The following is a 20,432-nucleotide window of genomic DNA, read 5'->3' as shown; positions in this document are numbered from 1 at the left end:
TGTATTGAATTCAGAGACGAATTTGATGAAAACATTTATGATATTAAGTCTTTCCATCCATGCACAGTCTATTTATATATTTATTTATGTTTTCTCTGTCTCTCAACAAAGTCTTACAAAACTTCTTTATAAGTCTTTCCTAAATTTATGCCTAAACAGCTTATAGTCTTCATGTAAATGATTTTTTAAAAACTTCGTTTTTGTGGTGATATGGTTGTACAGCAGTGTGAATGTACTTAATGCTCCTGTACACTGAAACATAGACAAAATGGTAAATTTTATATTATGTATGTCTCTGTTGTTGTTCAGTCACTCAGTCATGTCTAGCTCTTTGCGACCCCATGGACTGCAGCACGCCAGGCATCCGTGTCCTTCACCATCTCCTGGAGCTTACTCAAACTCGTGTCCACTGAGGCAGCTATGCCACCCAAACATCTTGCCCTCTGTCATCCCCTTCTCCTCCTGCTTTCAGTCTTTCTCAGCATCAGAGTCTTTTCTAAAAAGTCAGCTAACAGATTTTTAATATTGATCTTAGAGCCACCTATACTGCTAAAATAATTATTTCTAATGTATCGATAGCTTATTTTCAGTTTTCTATGTAGATAACATATAATCTGTAAATAAATAAGTAAATTTTAATTCCTGCCTTTTGATGCTTATGTTTTTAATTTCTTGTCTGTTACGCTGGATCCTGACCTCCAGTAAAACACTGAATAGAAGCAAAGCTAGTAGGCATTCTCTTCTCTCTCTTAAAGGGAATGCGTTCAGTATCTCCCCATTTACATTAACATCTATGGTGAGATTTGGTGGATACCCTTTTTAATGAGGATTTCCTTCTCTTCCTAGTATGCTGAGAGTTATTATCATGAATGAGTATAGAATTTTACCAAATTCTTTTTCTACATCTACTAAAATGATGAATACAGTTTTTCTCCTTTAATCTGCTGATGTGACAAATGACATTTATAGATTTTCTACTGTTTTAAACCCTCTAGTATTCCCAGGATAAACTTGTTCATGGGACCTTATCTTTTTCACTTGTTGCAGGATGTGGTTGGCTCATATTTTGATTAGAATTTTTGCATTTGTGTTCATAAATGATTCTAGTCTGTAACTTCCCTGATACTGTCCATAACTGGTTTTGTTATCAAGATTAAACTAGCCATACAGAATGATTTAAGGATAATTATTTCTTTTCCATGTTCTATGACAAGTTTAAGATTGGAATTATCACTCCCTTGAAAGACTGTCAACATTCATCTATAAAATCATCTGGGGCTCAAGTTTTCCTTGTGAAAATTATTGTATAAGTTATGTTAATAGTTACAATATCATTCAGGCTTTCTTTGCTTCTTGAGCCAATTTTTCTTATGGTATACTTTTGGTGGCATTATCCATTTCGTGTAGATTTTCAATTTTATTGGAACACAGTAGTTAACAGTATTCTAATATTTTTTTCACCCAAACTAATTTGTATTTTCTGTGTGCTTTTCATTCTTCATATCATTTATCCATGTCTTCTCTCTTTTCCTGATCAATCTCACCAAAGGTTGCTCCACCACCTTAGGCTTTTCAAAGAATTTTTGGCTTTGATATTTTCTCCACTTTATTTTTAAAATCTGTAATTTTTACTTTTGTCTTTGCTGTTTAATATATCTTTTCTCTTTCTCCTTTATTTAGATTTATAATATTGATGTTTTTATAACATCTGGGATCAGATATTTAGCCTTCCTTTTCAAAAATAAGTATTTTAGGTAGTAAATGTCCCTCCAAATACTGTTTTTCATTGCCCTCCACACATTTAAATATGGAAGTTTTTTCATTATCTTTCAACTCTAAAACTTTTACATTTATTTCCACTATGATATCTTCAAACCCTCTTTCTTTGCTGACTTATAAAATTTCTTTATCTATTAGTAACAGAAATCATTGGAAATCTCCCACTAACATAGTGGATTTACAGATTCCTCATGCAGGTGTATCAATTTTTGTTTTACTTATTTGGACGTTATTTTGTCAGGTGCAGTTAGAACTATTATCTTTCTGCTGAACCAGACTTTCTGTTTTATGTAATTACTCTCTGTATCTGTGAAGAAAATTTTATCTCTTAAAGCCTAATATAAGTTAATGTATACTAAGTTAGGGCTTCCCTTGTGGCTCAGCTGGTAAAGAATCCAGCTGCAAAAAAAAAAAAAAAAAAGAATCCAGCTGCAATGCAGGAGACCTGGGTTTGATCCCTGGGTTGGGAAGATCCCCTGGAGAAGGACTCCAGTATTCTGGTCTGGAGAATTCCATGACTGTATAGTTCATGGGGTCGCAAAGAGTCAGACATGACTGAGCAACGGTCACTTTCACGCTAAGTAAACAGCATATATTAATATAGCTATACCACTTTTTTCTGGTTGGTGTTCTGAGAATTATTATCATGAATGAGTACAGAATTTTATCAAATTCTTTTTCTGCATCTACTGAAATGATGAATACAGTTTGGGAATGAGGTTAAGATATTATTTAAACTTAGACTTTTTGGCATTTCTTTCTTCATCCTTTTACTTTCAACCATTCGATGTCCTTATTTTTACAAGCGTCTTTCTTTGCTAAACAACATATAGTTGGATTAAAAAAAAAATCAGTCTGACACTAACAAGTTCAGTCCATTTATATTCATTTGACTCTTCATATATTAGGACTTGGTTTACCATCTTCAAGCTTCCATTTCTTGCATTTGCTAAGCTCTGTGTTTTCTGTGCTTCTATGTCTATAGGTTTTTCCCCAGGCCCAATTCTTTGTCTTCCCAAATGTTTAAGTTTTCATATTTTAATTTTTTCAGTGGTGACCCCTGAAACATGATACAGCATATATATCATGAAAAAGTCTAAATAATATTTTAACCTCATTGCCAAACTATTCAATCACTACAGAAAAATTTGACTCCAATCACCTATAGGCTATTATTGTAGTCAACTATATATTATTATCTATATATTATTGTCCACTACTATTTAAGCCATTCAGAGTATGGTTTCTGACCACAGTGGAAATAAGCTAAAAGGCAATTACAAAAAACAGAAAATGCCAACTATGTGAAATTAAACAATAAAAACAATCCATGGGTCAAGAAAAATCACAATGGAAATTAGGAAATATTTTCAAACTGACTAGCTTCTTCCGTTCCTTACCATTCTCTGGGAAATGTATGAAAAAGAAAGGTTTAAAAAAGAAGTTCTAATGATAACACAAGGTATTAGATGCATTGACCTTACTGAATTTCTTTCACACAGGAGAAAATCAGAACATAATTGATTATTATTATATTGATTTTAGAAGATTAAACCATAAGAATAATCACTCAGAATTAGCAGAAATACACATATTTGTACATATTTATATTTATGACATTAAAATAGACCATTTAGTATCTCTGATTCAAATTTCATATTATAATATCCATTTCATTTGAAATCGGATACCAATTAAATATATGCTGGCTACTTATTCAGGACATGGGAGCAACTTAAATCTCTACCAACAGAGGAATGGATAAAGAAGATGTGGTACAAATATACAATGGAATATTACTCAGGCATAAAGAAGAAGAAAATTGGGTCATTTGTAGAGATGTGGATGGACCTAGAGATTGTCATACAGAGCGAAGTTAAGTCAGAAAGAGAAAAACAAATATATATCATATATTAACACATATATGTGGAATCTAGAAAAATGGTATGGATGATCTTATTTGAAAAACAGAAGCAGGGAAACAGATGTAGAGAAGAAATGTTTGGACATCAAAGTGGGGAAGAGGGGATGGGATAAATTGGGAGATTGGGATTGACATATATACACTGCTATGTATAAAACAGATAACTAACTAGAACCTAGTGTACAGCACAGGGAGCTCTACCTAATGCTCTCTGATGACCTACGTTAGAAGGGAATCTTTTTAAAAGAGAGTGGATATATGTATATATATGACTGATTCACTTTGCTGCACAGCAGAAACTAATACAACATTGTAAAGCAACTATATTCCAATAAAAATTAAATAAAGGAAAATAGAAGTATATATTGGCTATTTCTAATGCCACAGTAATGAAGACAACATGGTACTGGCATAAGTACAGATACATAGATCAGTGGAGCAGAACTGAGATTCCAGAAGTAAACGCTTACATTTGAGATTAAATGATTTTTCACAAGAGTGCCATGACAATTCAACAGGGAAATAATACTCTTTCAACACACAGTGCTGGGACAACTAAATATTCACACGCAAAAGAATGATGTTAAGACCTTTATGCCACACCATATAAAAAATTCTATCAAAATGGATAAAAGACCTAAACTATAAAACTCTTAGAAAAAACAGACATCTTTGTGACCTTGGGTTAGGCAATAGTTTTTCAGATATGATATCAAATGCACAAGCAACAAAAGAGAATATAAATTAGATTTCATCAAGATTAAAAACTTTTGTGCATCAAGAAAATGAAATGACAAACAACAGAATGAGAGAAAACACTTCTAAATCAAGCATCTGGCAAGGGACTTGTACCCAGAATATATAAAGAACACTTACAACTCAACAACAAAAAGACAGATATCACAATTATCTCTTGACCACGCTGTAAGCTCCCAGGAAACAGAAGCCCTATTTTATTCATCTCTTTATCTTCAGTACCTAAAAAAAAGCGCTGCATTTTCTTATCAGTAAATGAATGTCACTGGACCAAATGCAAGACTTTTCCTTAGTCACAGCCTGCATCCCTTTATCTTCCAAAAGAAAAAGCAAAGGGAAGAGATGACATTCTGTGTTTATTGGGGCTGGGGAGGAGCTGACATTGTGGACTCCCTTTCATTTTCTCACTCACCTGCCTTTGCTGAAGAGGGACGAGACAGTTTCTGGCTATAGATGTGTGCAGCACTTTGGAAAGAGGAAAAGGGGCCAATGGTGTAACTGCCTGATCGACAGCGTGGCAGGCCAGCGGGGCTTGGTACGTTCTGTGTCCCAGGATGCATGGAGAGAGGAGCACTCTCAGGGACTGTGCTCAGTAAAACTGCTGGCTGGTGAGGCATGCTGGGGATAGCTGGAGGGATCTGAGATAGACAATGGTGGCCTGGCCCTGGTGAGAGGTCAGGGGTGGTAACAATAGATGACAAGTGGGTGTTGGGAATTTTCTGCAGAAGGGTAGCAGCAGGACCAGAGAAAGAAGTAGAAGAATTGGTATAGATTAATTTAGCCTCTTTTTCTGCTGAAGTGGTAAATCCTATTAAAATAAAAACAAACAAACAAAAACAGATCATGTTAGGAAAAGCTAACACATAGTCTCTATATGTAAACATGAACATTTTTAAACACCAAACTAACCTTAGCATGAAACAGATACCATGAAAAATACATATTTTAATGAGCAGTCATCATGAACTTAATGAATTTTGCCCACTGAGACAATCTGGCATTAGAAATAGTTCATTTCTAGTCCTTGTTAAAAGCTGGCTTTGCGACTACCTCCATCAACCAGAACGGATGTTTTATAAACGTAAGGGCATCAGGACAAAGTTTCTGGTAATGAGAGCTAACTCCTCTCCCTCTGATTTTCACCCTTCTAGAAACAAGTGCTCAGAATTTGAAACATTAAGTAAGTAAAAAATTCCTTGGAAAGATGTTAATAGGTTATTGGTAGATAAAAGGAAATTCTAACAGAGAAGGAAAAACAAAGAAAAATGAGCTTTCTGGAGTAACGCTGCATGCCCTAAAATCATTTAATATCTGATGAGTTTTCTTTTTTATTAAGAGATTTATCTGAGAGTAACAAATTTATGCAGGTTTGAAGTCACTCACGAGATAATTTATCAGAGTGAATTTCTGTTGTCTGTTGCTGTTTGGGCTGCTTTATTTTCACTTCTTCCATCGTTTCAGGATGATCTGAAAAAAATAAATACTGAGCTGAGGTTCTGTCACTAATCAAACACTAGAGCACCACTCTACACATAATTTTGTTTCTAGAATATAACGCAACTAGTAATCAGTGCCAAGAACTATTGCATTTCTCACTGCACTTTTCCAAGGATGGCCATGTCCATATCCCTGTTGAGTGGGACACCAAGCAAATGATTCCAAACTAGCCTAGCTAGCCCAAAGCCCAGCTCCAGCTGACCAAACCAGGGAAAGATATGGAAAGCCAGGGCAGCGATCCATGGACTGCCAACAAACTAGGACCTGCCTGGGAAAGACAGTGAGGGCGGTAAAGGGGCTCCCCCAGGTGGCGCTAGTGGCCAAGAACCCGCCTGCTAACGCGGGCCATGTAAGAGACACTGGTTTGCAAGATTTCCTGGATGAGGGCATGGCAATCCACTCCAGTATTCTTGCCTGGAGAATCCCATGGACAGAGGAGCCTGGCGGATTATGGTCCATAGGGTCACAAAGAGTCAGACACAACTGAAACGAGTTAGCACGAATGCCAGGGCAGTAAGATGCCTCTGTCAAGAATTCAAATTTGCAGAACTAAGAGACTAAACTGGTTGGTGGTACACACTGGAGCAAACAAGTCACAACACATACGGACAGGGAACTGCCAAGAGATGAAAATAACAGCCCCAGTATTTGTTGGCATGATATCTGAATATCACAACAGCTCTGTATCTTAATCTCAGTTTTCCTTGAATAAGTTGAGTGAATTTGCTTATTAATCAGCATATTCAATAAGAAAGTCATTCTAGTAACATAAATTTCCACTGTAATAAATCAGGTTTTCTTTTCCTACTACAGAATTTTGCAACAGAACAGCCAGAGCTAATCATATATACTTAGAGAAATAGTCCCAAAATCTTTTCTCAGGGCCAAGTTCATACAAACACTTAAGAAAGGCCATTTTACAGATCATCTTTCAGAATGAAAGAATAAGGACATATGAATTCTCTTCTTTCCACCACTATCAGCAGTGGTAATACTGTCACACACTTGTTGGCTCATGTTTGAAACAAGAACAAATACTATCAAATGTCATAATGTTGTTCCCTTGATTGAGGCCTTCCTACTGCCTGCCCAGAGTTAATCTTCATTGGAATTGCTAGGTATAAATGTTACAGTAAGTCTCCTACAGACAAACCTTCAAGTTGCAAACTTTCAAAGATGCGAACATGCCCCTGTATGCCAGCTGCTGTACATGCTTTAGTTGCTAAGTCATGGCCAACTCTTTCAAGACCCCATGGCCTGTAGTCTGCCAGGCTCCTCTGTCCATGAGATTTCCCTGGCAAGAGTCCTGGAGTGGTTTGCCATTTCCTATTCCAGGGGATCTTCCCGACCCAGAGATCCAGCCTGCATTTCCTGCATTGTCAAGCGGACTCTTTACCACTGAGTCACCAAGGAAGCCCTGTTGTACAGTACTGTGCTTTTTCAAGGCACTGAACTATAAGATTAGAAATGCTTTATTTTTTATGTTTGTTTTCTATGTGTTATTTGTGTGAAAAGTATTATAAACCTATTATGGTACTTAGTTGGGAACCTAGGCTAACTTTGTTGGACTTACAAATAAAATTGGACTTATGAACACGCTCTCAGAATGGAATTCATTTGTTATGTAGGGGACTTACTGTATTACATAAAGGTAGTCCTTAACACATGAACCCCAGAATCTCTGAGGATCCACCTGTACAAACAGGTGCTGCTAGTATCTGTTGTCAGGGCTTCCCCAACAGTGCCAGGGGAGAAGTTACTATCTGAATGCCAAGCTAGGACCTCACCTCCCTAGGTTAGTACACAGTTCCCCTTCCATTACAAAAACTCCACAGTCTCCCTTTCCTAACACTGTCATAGGATCTTTTCAGAGATTCTATCAACCTTCTTCCTGAATTTACTCATACAACTTCATCAAGCAGACAATAAATATTATAAAGTCAAGAACTGTGACGGTCCTGGTTCCCGCTCTCTCTAGCAACTACTATTATCATAACGTCTGACACTTAATAGGTGTCTATTTAAAAATATGTAAAAGGAATGAATGAAAACATGAATAAACTAGCTTTAGAACTTAGATTTAGGAAAGCTCAAAGAAGAGGGTGGACTCAGAAGGATTTTTGCTAATATAATACTTCAATTATACAGTGAGCTAGACAGGCTTTTAGACTAGCCCCTGCAGCTAATCAGTTTTGAAAACATTAACACTGCTTCCTCAGGAAAACGTACCCTACATTTTAGATGATCAATTGTCTTGGCTCTTTCCACATTAGGCTATGATCACCTTAAGAGTAGCAAAGAAGTCTACATCTCTGAATCTAGTGGTTAGCATACTACAAAATTAGTATATTGATTATCTGTGTCTTATGCTCCCATCTAGATTTTAAATGCATCTTATACTTGAAGCACAAGCTTTGTTTATAACTGAGTGTTGCTGTTATTTTTTTTTAGATCATATGACATGGGCTGGATAGTTTGGTCCACGTCAGTTTCAAAATCCCCAATCCTGGAGTTCCCCAGCAGTGAGAAATTTTTGAAATGTTGTGGGAACACTGGGTTATCACAATGACTGAAGGAAGACAGTAGCATTTAGGGCTTGTGACTAAGGATATGAGACATCCCACCAGGTATGTGGGAATAATCCCGCACAACAAAGAATTCTCATACCCCAAATGCAAATGGTGATAAGCTGGAGGAAGCAAAAGAAACGTAAGGAGAGTGAGAAGTAATCATCAGGAGAAGCAGAAGAACGGAGATTAAGAGCACAAGCTCTGAGTCAGGAAGACTAAAGTTTGGATTCCTGCTCCACTGGACAGTGCTGGGCGCCCCTGAGCAAGTCACTCCACCTCTTTCAGCTCTGTTTCCTCATCCGTAGAGAAGTTTTATAATAGCACCTACTCCATAAAAAATAAGATCATGTCCAATAGACAGTAACATGAGTTCTCACAAAATGTTAGCTGTTATTAGCTTGTCTTGAACTCTCTACTGTTAATTTTCATAGGAAAAAAAAAAGTTTGAACATAACCCTCTTCCACTTTTAGGACAAAAACACACGGCTTCCTCACTCTCCCACCCCCACAACTACAAAATTCCACCACCTTGGAGTCTATTAGTGCTTAGCAACATATTATTTTTGGTTCTCCTCTGCACGTCTCACTTTTTCACTTGTTCTTCTTATTTTTCATTAATTAACCAACATACTTACCACCCTTTGCCCCGCTATCAGAAAAACTGTTGCTGTTTTTGGAACTTTTTGAGTGCGTCCCCAGGAAGACACTCGCAGACTTGTTTTTTTGGGTATAAAAAGTCAACACCTCCTCCAGTTCAGCCTCACTGAAATGGGGAGAAAAAGGATGGTCAGAACAGGAAGCTCTTCTGGAAAATCTTTCCACCAGACTTTATTATGGAAATGGAGTAAGCTGAAGAAGGGGGAAATGAAAAGCACAAGCTGAAAACTCCCTATTAATAGGTAGTTAAAACGGAAAATAAATGAAGTAGTCAGAAAATTTTAAAGCACAACAAGGTTTTATTTATTCCACAGTGAATTTTCTAGATCTGCACTGTCCAATACGGTAGCCACTAGTCACATGTGACTATTTATATTTAAATGAATTAAAATTAAAGATCCATTTCCTTGGTTACATAGCCACATTTCAAGTAGTCAGTAGCTACAATACAGAAAGTTCTACGTTCTAAATCAGGGGTCAACCAGGAACCGACTGTGGGCCACAACTGATCAGCAGTCTGTTCCTGCATGGCTCCCAGCTAAGAATGGTTTATACATTTTTTAAAGAAGACTATGCTATAAAGACCACGTGGAGTTCACTAAGTCTGAAATATTTATTATGTGGAGCTTGACAGTTTGTCCACCTACCACTTCTAGATAATTGGAGTATATTCACTAAAGGAGTCACTTTGTCATAAATAAGGAGATTCACTAGGGTATCCAGGGAAGATTTCCCTTACCATCTATACAATGGAGATTGAAACAGTCTCTAGGTAACTTCAAATATAGAAATTATATGCATTTTTTATGAACACCCACAAAATGAAAAGCATAAGGAAATAGAAGAGGGCCTGTTTACTAGAACTCTTGCAGTAAACATATCATGTCTGGGTTTTTTAACACCTGTAGCAGCTCCTCAATGGCCTTTGCATTTTTTTCACAGAGCCTGTCAACGTTCCAGATAAGTGACCATCAAATAAGCAAAATACTCCTGCATCATTACAAAGAACCTATATCCCAGCTTCAGAATACACTGCAGTGACAATCCCAGAAACTGCTTCTGTGAATCTCAGGGTAAACTCCAAGGTCTCCAAAGCAGCAAAGAGCCACCAGAAAGCAACTCGAGAAACCACAAAGATCTAAAGCTGAGGGCGCAAACAGACGAGCGCCTCTGCCTGTCAGTGTGTTTCATTTGGCCCTTCCCAGAACAGGGAAAGACCGAGGTGGGCCAAGACACCAACTGCTCTCTACCTCCTGTCTTACTCTCTGCTCATTTTATAACATATGTTTTCCCGCCTGACTCCTGCGGGTAAACTGAATTTGCCAACGCTGACACACACAGGTATCCATGTCCCACCTCAAATGTAATAAAAGAACTGATGCTACTGCATATTTCCAACCATCAGCACAACCCACCATCAGTAGTAAATATGTTCTAAAATACTTTATCTCCAAGTCCACATCACTGGTTAACAGTACATATAATTAATTTTTAGCAGCCAAATAGGCCTGGTAGGGGAAACACTCTTCACTTCTTAAAAGGTTGCTTTTTAGTTTCTTTTTTTTATATTTCAGAGATTTTGAAGATGTCTAGGAAGAACTAGAAATTAATGTTTTAACTTTAAAAGGAGCGCCACTTTCTGAACACAATCCAGCCTTTCTTCTTTGCTATTTGCACAATGTTGAGGTAAGAAACTACTTCTTGCTTTGTTTCTATACTTGCTTTATCAACCGTGCTCCTCAAGACCTAAGAATGTCAACAAAATAACATTACACAATTATGAACTCCTACAAAATGATGTGTTTGTTTGTTGTACGTTTAAGCACATGATCCTGGGGCTATAATTAGCTGCATACAGAGTATTACACACAGATCACACTATGTTGGTGGTTGATAAATCACCACCTGACTTAACGTCACAAATCAACAAAGAGTTGATTTTCTACTGCTTTTCTTCCCACTGGGACTTTGATGACTGAAGACTAACTAAGGCAGATTTACACATGTTTTATGCTTTATTTTAGTAGTTTTGTCCAGCCCTCTACTTAAGAAAAAAGCTCTCCAGGACAGGTCTTATAAAATTAAAAATTAAATGCCTTTATTACTTCTTCCTTTGCAAACACACTGTAAATGGACAAAGTGGCCTGGCTAATTTGTATTAAGATAGAGAGCTGAATGTTGATATTTTCCATCCCTAAAGGCTAACCTTAAGCATGAAGGACTTGTTTTATTTTATATAAATTAGGCATAACCCTCATAGTACTGAACAACTGCCAACTCCTCAACCCACTCAATGTAGGCAAAATGTGGTCATCTCCACTGCATCAGTAGGGCAGGAATAAATTCAGATCCAGTAAACACTAGAAGCCTCTAACTTCAAATTTCCAAAGTGCTCCCTCAGCACTTTAACTGGTGTGTACTTTGAAGGCTGTCTAGAAATATAGCCCAGATGCCCAGCAGCAGTGTTTTGATAACTGAAACCATGACAACTGCCAATAACTGGCTGAGATATGGAGACACAAAGACTATGAAACCTTTTTCTCTTCTTATAAGTGACTGTACTCACATCCACGTTAGAAACAAGAGAATATTGGGAATTCAATGGGGCAGTGTGGAAGACAGAATAAGATTCTAGTTTATTAGTGAAGAATGTCTTCTACCTTGCTTGTCTGATGAACTCCTGAAAGTTTTCCGCATTCACCCCATCTTCCTCTTCTTCCTCAAGTTTCTTCTTTGATTTCTTTTCAGCCATTTGTTCTGTTTCCTATCCAGTCCCCAATCCCAAAGAAAAACAAGATAAAACTGACTCCTGATAAATGTATAATTCATCATCTGGTTTCATTATCACTGGGTCAATTTGTCTTTATAGAAAAGACATCCACTTCTTCAATGTCCTTTGGCCACCTATAAACTTGGTATATTATTTTCTGCCATCATTTCATGAAACATTTTAAAGTTTCCAACTCAGAGTTGCAGAATAAACATAAATTTTTATCATGTTTTTACTTATATACTCAGGTAGCCCTGTGAAAAAAAAAGACCTTGTTGATGTCTGTGGTCACACTTGAAGCATGACAATAGAGACACTGTTATTTTGTTACAATTAGGAGGAGGAAAGCTCAGACTTGGAAGACACTTCTATAGCAGCATCCAAATTGCATAAATTCTTCACTTACATAAGACAAAATTCTCAACAGAGCTAGAGTAGCTATGCAGCTATGGATTTGTTGTGTTGATCTTGTACTGACCATTCCACACATTCCACAAAAGCTATTTACATTTCCAGGACTCAGATTTCCTCTCTGGAAAATGGGCACACTCCCAGCTCCTCCCACTCCAAAATGACATTTCTAAAGTATTCTAAGACCCTTGGATAAAAGATGCTTTGCCAACTAGTTTCACTAAATAGTCAATTTTCTGGGCTTGGTTGTAAAACGAAGTCACTATCTAAAATGTTCTAGAGAACAAAGTATAACTCTCTCAGGAAACAAGACTGTGTCATTCCATTAAATCCACAGTTCAAATTTGTTCTCATATAGTCAGTTCACCACTGTCTCCAGGCACAGTAATGACAATGCAAATTCACACAGCCCAGGATTCATCTCAGATACAACAGCACTCAAAAGGAATATGCTTCTGCATGAGAGTGAACTATGGCCTCTGGGCCTTCACAAGTAATAAGTAGCTTTTCAGACGAGCTGAGTTAAGGAGTGAGGTCTAACTCCCCATAACCGTCATACACAGCACACGATGATGCTACAAGGGAAAAAGATCCTCTTCACCCAGCTGGACAGAGGCTTCTAGCCTGTTTCTGACAGTGGGTGGTGATCCAAAGCACAGGACTAACGGATGAACCACCTACCTTGTTGTACACAGAGATAAAGTCACCCAGCTGGTGGGCCAGGATTCTTCTGCGTTCCAGAAGTGCCAGTCTCCGACTGGGTAATACCATCCTCAGTGAGTGCTGGAGGTTACTTGATGCTCGCTTGAGGAAACGAACCACTAGCTCCTATAAATTAGAGAGTCATTGGGGAGAAAAAGAAGAGATTGTGCTAAGCAACAGAAGACAAGCTACAAGGGGATTATACAATCGAGAGCTAAGAAGAGGTACACTACACTCTTCAACAAATAAGACCCAGAGCAAACATATTAGGTATAATAAGAATACAGCCAGACAAGAACAAAACAAAACAAAACAAATGTAGCATCTTCCCTTAATAAGCTGACAATAAGAAAATAGAAATCAAGTCTGTATGCAAATATCTATGTAATAAAGTAATAGCTGTAAAAGTACCACTACTCATATATACATAGTACTACAATAATCCAAACCGCAGCCATCACTTCTAATAGGGTGATCAGAGAAAAGTGCTTAGGAAAAGACAAAGGTAGCAGAAACTAAAACCTTGGAAGCACAGGAAGTCATCAAAGACGAGAAGGGAGAGAAGGAATACAGAAATACTGACACTTCGAGGTAGGAAAGAGGAGGAAGAATCAGAAAACAAACAATCAGCAACAACAAACCATGACAGAAGTATTAGAAATGCACGAAGAAATCCAGGAGAAAACAGTGTCATGGAAGCCAAGGCAGGAAGGTACCCATGTCACAAGCTTCCAAGAGGCTGAGTTGAGAAATGACCACAACTACTTTCAGCACAGTAAAGGGAATGGAACAAAGAGGTTAAGGAATGAATGGATAATGAAGGATAAACGTGAAGAGGAGAAACTCCTGACTTAAAACGTTTAGTGACAAACTGAAAGAATTGTTACTAAGCTTGAAAGGCAATAGCTTTTTATTTATTTTTTCTTCCCCAAGAATAAGCATGCTTTTAGAGTTGTGTGTTGGCAAGGGGAGCACAGTGAAAAGTCATTAAGGGGTAGAAGAGATACATCTCATCTGAGATGGGGCAAAGGATTTTGAAATCTGAATAGCAATCAGATCATTCAACTTGGATCAGAGAAGGCAATTGGATCAGAGAAGGTGGGTGTACCACCTTCCTCATAAACAAGACCACTGCCACAATCACCAGGTAATGGGTGAGGTTTTGCTGTCTAGATAGATTTTCATTTGGGAATGCACAGAATTGATACTAAGTTCTGCAGTGATAATCCTAAATATTCCTATTAAAAGCCCCATTGAAATCCTGGGTGAATTCTAAGCCAGCAGCTGCAATGGTTATTCTCTTCTGAGCTATTTTTCTTTTCTTCTTGAATTTGATTTTGGTTCATTGTTCTTTCGTGCCAATTTACTCCAACATAAAGAAATAGTCTCATTACCAGAGGGTTGGATTTCATAGTTCCACTCTGCTGTCTTTACTATAGGGTGGTTTAAGCTGCTATACTAAAACATTATTTTTTCACAGTGGAGCAGACAAACTGACTCTCAAAAAGGCAGTTTCAATTTTCCACTTGGAAAGAGCAGAGCTAACATTTTCCACTGATGGTTGAAGAATTATTCACAACACACAAAGTTTTATCTCTGGGTTGCATTGGCTACTTTAAATTCACGAGTTGTTTTCTGGGATATCCATCATGTTTTTATAATAAGCCCAGCATACTGTATGCCTCTCATATGCGGAGAACTGAAAATTACAGTAGGGTCACCGTGAGCTGGCCAAAGGAGGCAGCTTTCTCAGACTTAGAGGTCCCTCTCCTTTCAGTGACAGATCTCTATGGTAAAAAAGTAAAGAATGGCTGTGGCTTCTTCTATAAGCACTGACCTTTCCAAAGAGCTTGAGGCTTCCTGTCATTCTGATCCAAAAAGGAAAACCTTGCTAGAATATTAAATTTTAGGCAGGTTCGAATGACTTATGTATAGTAAAAATCATTACACAAGTTTGTTTTCAGTAATCTAAGAACTTTATAAAGTAACAACTAGTAAAGAAAAAAAAAGTTTAACTGGAGGATGGTACATTCTCAGAGGGCCTGTGATAAAGTGTTGACTTTGAAAGAGGTAACTCCACCCCTTAGGGTAGAAATCAAATGCCTTCCGATCCATGGAAACAGTGCAAAAGGAAATCATGCACAACTGTAACACCTGAGTCTAAGTTCCAGGTTCACCACATACGAGCTACAGGACAAAAGGAAATCATGCACAACTGTAACACCTGAGTCTAAGTTCCAGGTTCACCACATACGAGCTACAGGACAACAGGCAGGCCCCCCTTCTCTAGGTCTTTGTTTCCTCATCCGCAAAATGGGGATGACAGTGTCTATCTTAAAGAGTTAATACAATGTGAAGCTGCTTGGGAAAGGACCCTGAAAATTGTTATCCTCTTCTAGGGCTTTGCATAGGCCTGACGTCTAATGAGGACTCAGTTTCCATTTTCAGAATGAAGAAAACGGACACCTCAACACATATTGCTCCAGATTCAAGCGTGGCTCCAGATTCAAGATTTAATTCATAGTAAAGTAAGAGAAATCTATAAGCTACACCGTGGAAGGATTCCTTCTCCAGAAGTATACTGTTCTGTACCTTAGTATAGGGAACCAAGAAAGAAAGGAATAAAGAAAGAAAGAGGGAGGTAAGGGAGAAAGAGAGGGAAGGAATAGAGAGAAAGAAAAAAGGGGAAACTAAAAAGGTTCCAACAAGAAGAACCTCACCATCTGTTCATCCTCTTTGGCAGCCCAGCTGGCACTGAACGTTTGACTTCCACTGTCTTTCATCAGGCGGATTTGAACATGCTGGAGATAGGCAGAGAATGCTATTCGGGCCTGCACTTTGCTACAGAAATCCAAAACAACACACCGTTATGAGACAGAATGGTGCACCAACCAAATGCGTGCTTGCCTTTCTCAATGTGGCCTTTGAGGATCCTTCTATTAGGATGGCTACGAAAAATGAAGCCCATCATACAGTCACTGAATAAAGATTCCTTCTACCCAGCACATGAGATTTCTGCTTTTTCTATTTAAAGAATGAGAGATGAAGAATTCTACTTATTTTCTCATTATTGCCACATGGGGGAAAAAAAAATCAAACAAGAAAAGAGATTCATCTTTTCTACTCTTATCTCTTTGAACTTTTAAACAACTTTCTTGAGGAAATGGACAGGAAAGTACTGACTTTTCGTAAGAACCTTTGTATTGATACAGAAAGGCTTTTCTGCCTCTGTGCTTATGTGTGTCCCGTCACTTTTGTCATGTCCGACTCTATGTGACCCCATGGGCTGTAGCCCGCCAGGCTCCTCTGTTCATGGGATTCTCCAGACAAGAACACTGGAGTGGGTTGCCACGCCCTCCTCCAGGGGGTCTTCCCAACCCAGGGATCCAACCTGCGTCTCTTACGTATCATGCACTGGCAGGCGGCTTCTTTACCACTAGTGCCATGGACCCTTTCAGTTCAGTTCAGTTCAGTTACTACAAAAGGATGGCTTTTGTTATGGCAACTGATTCTGGGTGTGCAAAATCCTCCAAAGCTGCAAAGAGATAAATCTTACGAAGGAACTTTTGAGACCAAATTTTAAGGTCAGGCTTTTTTCTCAACTGCAAGACGGGAGTGGCTGGAGCCCAGAACAAATGAGCGAGATCCAACAGAGTCTGGCGCAGAGGCACTGACAGGCTAGGACGAGCCCAGATGTTTGGTGGGAAAAAGACACGTGTGCATTCAGTACAGAGCACCTCAGCGACAACGCTGAAGAACCCCGCTGACTTCCGCTGGGGCCCTAGGCAGGCAACAAGGGAATCTGACCAAGCTAGCCTTCAGCGGACAGAAGTACCAAGAAACCACTGGTGACTTTCACTTCAGCTGCGAACTGCGGGAGATCTGTTTTCCTTCAGGAGAGCTTTTGGTTACTTCAGCTGCTCGGCCTTCTGACATACTAGCCAAAAGTACGTCAGTGAGGATTAGAGCCCAACACAAGCTCTGTTTACACTTTTCACACATGCCGTCACTGAATGCTCTCTACTCACTGTTCCCCAAGGTCAGGACGAAGGACTGGTCCAGAGTAAACTGGAAATCCTAGAGGGTCTCTGTCTAGCTTCTGTGTGTGTGTCAGAAGGGACAGAGGTAGATCTGCCTTTCAAGCAGATTTTGTGTTTGTGAAACACAAAGCTGCACCTTTGTCACTAGTAAGAGCAGCGTAGGGGAGCACAATATGATTTTGAAATGTGTATTTTCAAACGTTTCTCATCAAGGCCACACTTAAATCCTTGTTCTGGAGACCATATATCACTTTCCTCTCAACCATTCCCATAAGCTTTCCCTCCAACAAATTATTTTCAAGTCAAAGTGAAGGGGAAAAAAAAAAACAAAAATAAAAAACCTCTCCACGTTGGCCAACAAATTCACTTGCAATATAATGAGCTACAAGTGTCATGTTTCAGATACCTGCAAATGTAGCAGCATACCCAATTTTATCGATTATTCCTCTAATATTAAAATACAGAAGTCTTTGGATAAAGGAATTATTGCTTGGAAGTTGAGATTTCAATCATTATTTTGTGGCATATCATTGTTGTAAATCAAACGAACAAGTATTGAGTTTTCCATTTCTAAAAACCTCACTAAGAGAACTTCCATGGGGTCACAAAAGAGTTGGTGATGACTTCGTAGCTAAACAACAACAACAAACCTTACTACAGAGATCTGTGAGATGTTAATCCTGAGGTTGTGCCCTAAGGTGTTGGAGATACTGGTCAGCTAGAAATCTGCAACAAACAAGCCAAAATGCTAGAATGATTTACACTGGAGAAATCTATTTTTAAAACATAAAAGCCTTTGTAGATCCTCAGGATACAAAATATACAACTAGTGGGCTGGGGCTTGGAGTCTTAAAGCCTTGTCACGGACCACCCCTCAGATCCCTCAGTAGCCGCTGAGATATCCCATACAATGAGAGGCAGCTCAGGGGAACAGAATTTGAAAACCACTGATTTATACGAACACACCCTGCAATTATAACAGCTTACTCATTGAAAGTGAGATGTGTGAGATTTAGGAGTAACTAATTTATTTCTACAACATCTAAGTAGAATGTTACTGCTGAAAAGGACCTTAGAATATAATTCAGTGGTTTTGAAATGTTCCATTTCATTCAGTGGATTCTTCTTTCCCCTCTAGAGAGCCCAGTCTGAAAAACCTGTCCATGTCTAACCTGATCACTTGGCCTAATGGAAAAGAAAACTGAGACATGCTGACTTGCCCGTGATCACAGTCAGCTGGTAAGCAATGAAAAGTCACAGCCAAGTCTTCTGACAGAGCTCAGTGTGCTCTCCACTAATGGAGCCATGCTCATTCTCCACGCACCACTCCAAACCTCAACCTACCCTCCAACCCCCTAAACACCAACAGCACCCTCCAGCCTTGCGCTTTAAGAAGTGACCTCTAGCTTAGAAAATAAAGGCCATTGTGCGTGAACACTTACACTTCCTGACTCTTTAACTTCTAATCATTGCATTCAACCCACAGTGCTTTAGGGGCTTCCCAGGCAGCTCAGTGGTAAAGAATCTGCCTCCCAGTGCAAAGGACATTAGAGACGGGGGTTCAATCCCTGGATCAGGAAGATCCCCTGGGGTAGGAAATGGCAACCCACTCCAGTATTTTTGCCTGTACAATTCCATGGACAAAGGAGCCTGGTGGGCTGCAGTCCACGGGGTCACAAAGAGTTGGACATGACTGGGCATGGTCGCACGCCTAGTACTTTCTTTCTGACTTAAGATGGCGAGGCACCCCTCCACTGGCCTCTTTCTACCTTCCTATACGACAATATATCCATTCCTGTATGTATCTTTCATTCTTTTACCATCAAATCCTCCCCTTAATCTATAAATCAGCTCCAGAATCCCTATCTTAAGAAATCTTTTTTCTCTTAGCCTGCTCTCTGATGAGTTCTCACCTTCCTTTCATTCATTGTCAAACCCTCTGAAAAAGCCATTTCACACTTGCTTTCCTATTTACTCAGCTCAGTTTCTCTTCTATCCACAAAGTCCACACCCATGTCATAAATGCAAGAGACTGTTCAGAGGCCTCATTCTAAACTGGGCTGCCCGAGGCACTCACTCTTTAGCTTGAAACTCTCTTCTTGTAGCTTACCACCCTGTCTCCTCCCACTTTTATAGCCATCTCTCTAACTGCTATTTCCTGATCTCTTACTATAGAATGTTGGTTTTCTCCAGGCCTCAATTCTCTTCCTTTTCTCATTGTCCATGTTTACCGAACTAAACTGAAATAAACAAGTTCATCCACTCTGAAGCTGTACAGTCCTATTCAACTCCGACTTACAAAGCTGTATTTTCACCTATCTACTGAACATTTTCACCCTGGAGCTCTTCCACCTCACTGTGTCCCAAACAAAACACATTATTTTTATCATGAAACAAACTCCTGTGCTCCTTATATTGACTGGCTGCAATATCACGTGACCAAATTTGCAAAAATATAGGCTCTGTGGGGTTCTTACATCCACAAAGACCAAGCCCTAGCAACTTTAACTTGCAAATTTCATTAACTCCATCCCATCCTCTTCACTCCTATAGCCATTGCTCTGATAGGGCCTTCATCTTCCCGGCTCTGGGCTACTTGAACAGCCCCTAACTCAGTGCTCTACCCTTTGTCGCTGTTCAGTCGTGTCTGACTCTTTCCGACCCCATGGACTGCAGCACACCAGGCTTCCCTGTCCTTCATCATCTCCCAGAGCTTGCTGAAACTTATGTCTATTGAGCTGGTGATGCCATCCAACCATCTCATCCTCTGTCATCCCCTTCTCCTCCTGCCTTCGATCTTTACCCTTACTTCTCCTCTTATCAATCACTATCCCACAATGCGACCAGAATTTACTTCCTAAATCAAGATCTGACCATATCACTCATCTGCTTAAAAATTATCTAGAAAAAAGTCCAGGCTCCTCTATGGCCCTTTATGATCAAATGACATCCAATTTTTTAGTCTCACTTCTTATCACACCGTTTTCTCCACATAACTCCACACCACTAATCTATATTCCTCAGACTTGCCAAGCTCATTTCAATTGCAGAGTTTTTATACTTGCTGCTCTGCCTGGAATATTCTGCCACCTAATATTCACATGATTTACTCCTCCTCATCATTCAGGTCTCACCCTAAAGGTTACCTCTCCATGTCTGAAGCACCATAATCTAAAGAAATTTCTGCCCTATTGCAGTCTAATACCACACCCTATTTTATTGTCTACACAGCACTTCTTATTGCCTGAAATTTCCTTGTTTCTTCGTTTACTGTCAGCCTTCCCCCCTAACCTGTGACTTTCACGAGCCTGTCTTGGTCTCTACTG

The 20,432-nt window shown here is 39.1% G+C and overlaps 1 protein-coding gene across 24 annotated transcripts in view; it reads right to left on the bottom strand.

Moving 5' to 3' along the window:
* TTLL5 (tubulin tyrosine ligase like 5) overlaps positions 1-20,432 on the bottom strand; it is a 318,832-nt gene that overhangs the window by 190,187 nt on the left and 108,213 nt on the right. For 21 of the 24 annotated variants that reach the window (XM_061429505.1, XM_061429521.1, XM_061429506.1 and 18 more), the window contains 6 exons: positions 15,787-15,907; positions 13,046-13,192; positions 11,844-11,947; positions 9,162-9,289; positions 5,843-5,926; positions 4,872-5,267 (listed from right to left, as the gene is read on the bottom strand). In XM_061429505.1, the coding sequence (XP_061285489.1) occupies positions 4,872-5,267; positions 5,843-5,926; positions 9,162-9,289; positions 11,844-11,947; positions 13,046-13,192; positions 15,787-15,907 (980 nt within the window). Of the gene's footprint in view, positions 1-4,863; positions 5,268-5,842; positions 5,927-9,161; positions 9,290-11,843; positions 11,948-13,045; positions 13,193-15,786; positions 15,908-20,432 lie in introns of those variants that run through there. The other 3 variants (XM_061429526.1, XM_061429527.1, XM_061429528.1) reach the window with 2 other exon arrangements.

The sequence above is a fragment of the Bos javanicus genome, chromosome 10 (genome assembly GCF_032452875.1).
Source record: "Bos javanicus breed banteng chromosome 10, ARS-OSU_banteng_1.0, whole genome shotgun sequence".
Lineage (NCBI taxonomy): Eukaryota > Metazoa > Chordata > Mammalia > Artiodactyla > Bovidae > Bos > Bos javanicus.
The sequence above is the reverse complement of the archived record's forward strand: the minus strand, read 5'-3'. Positions and strand labels throughout refer to the sequence as shown.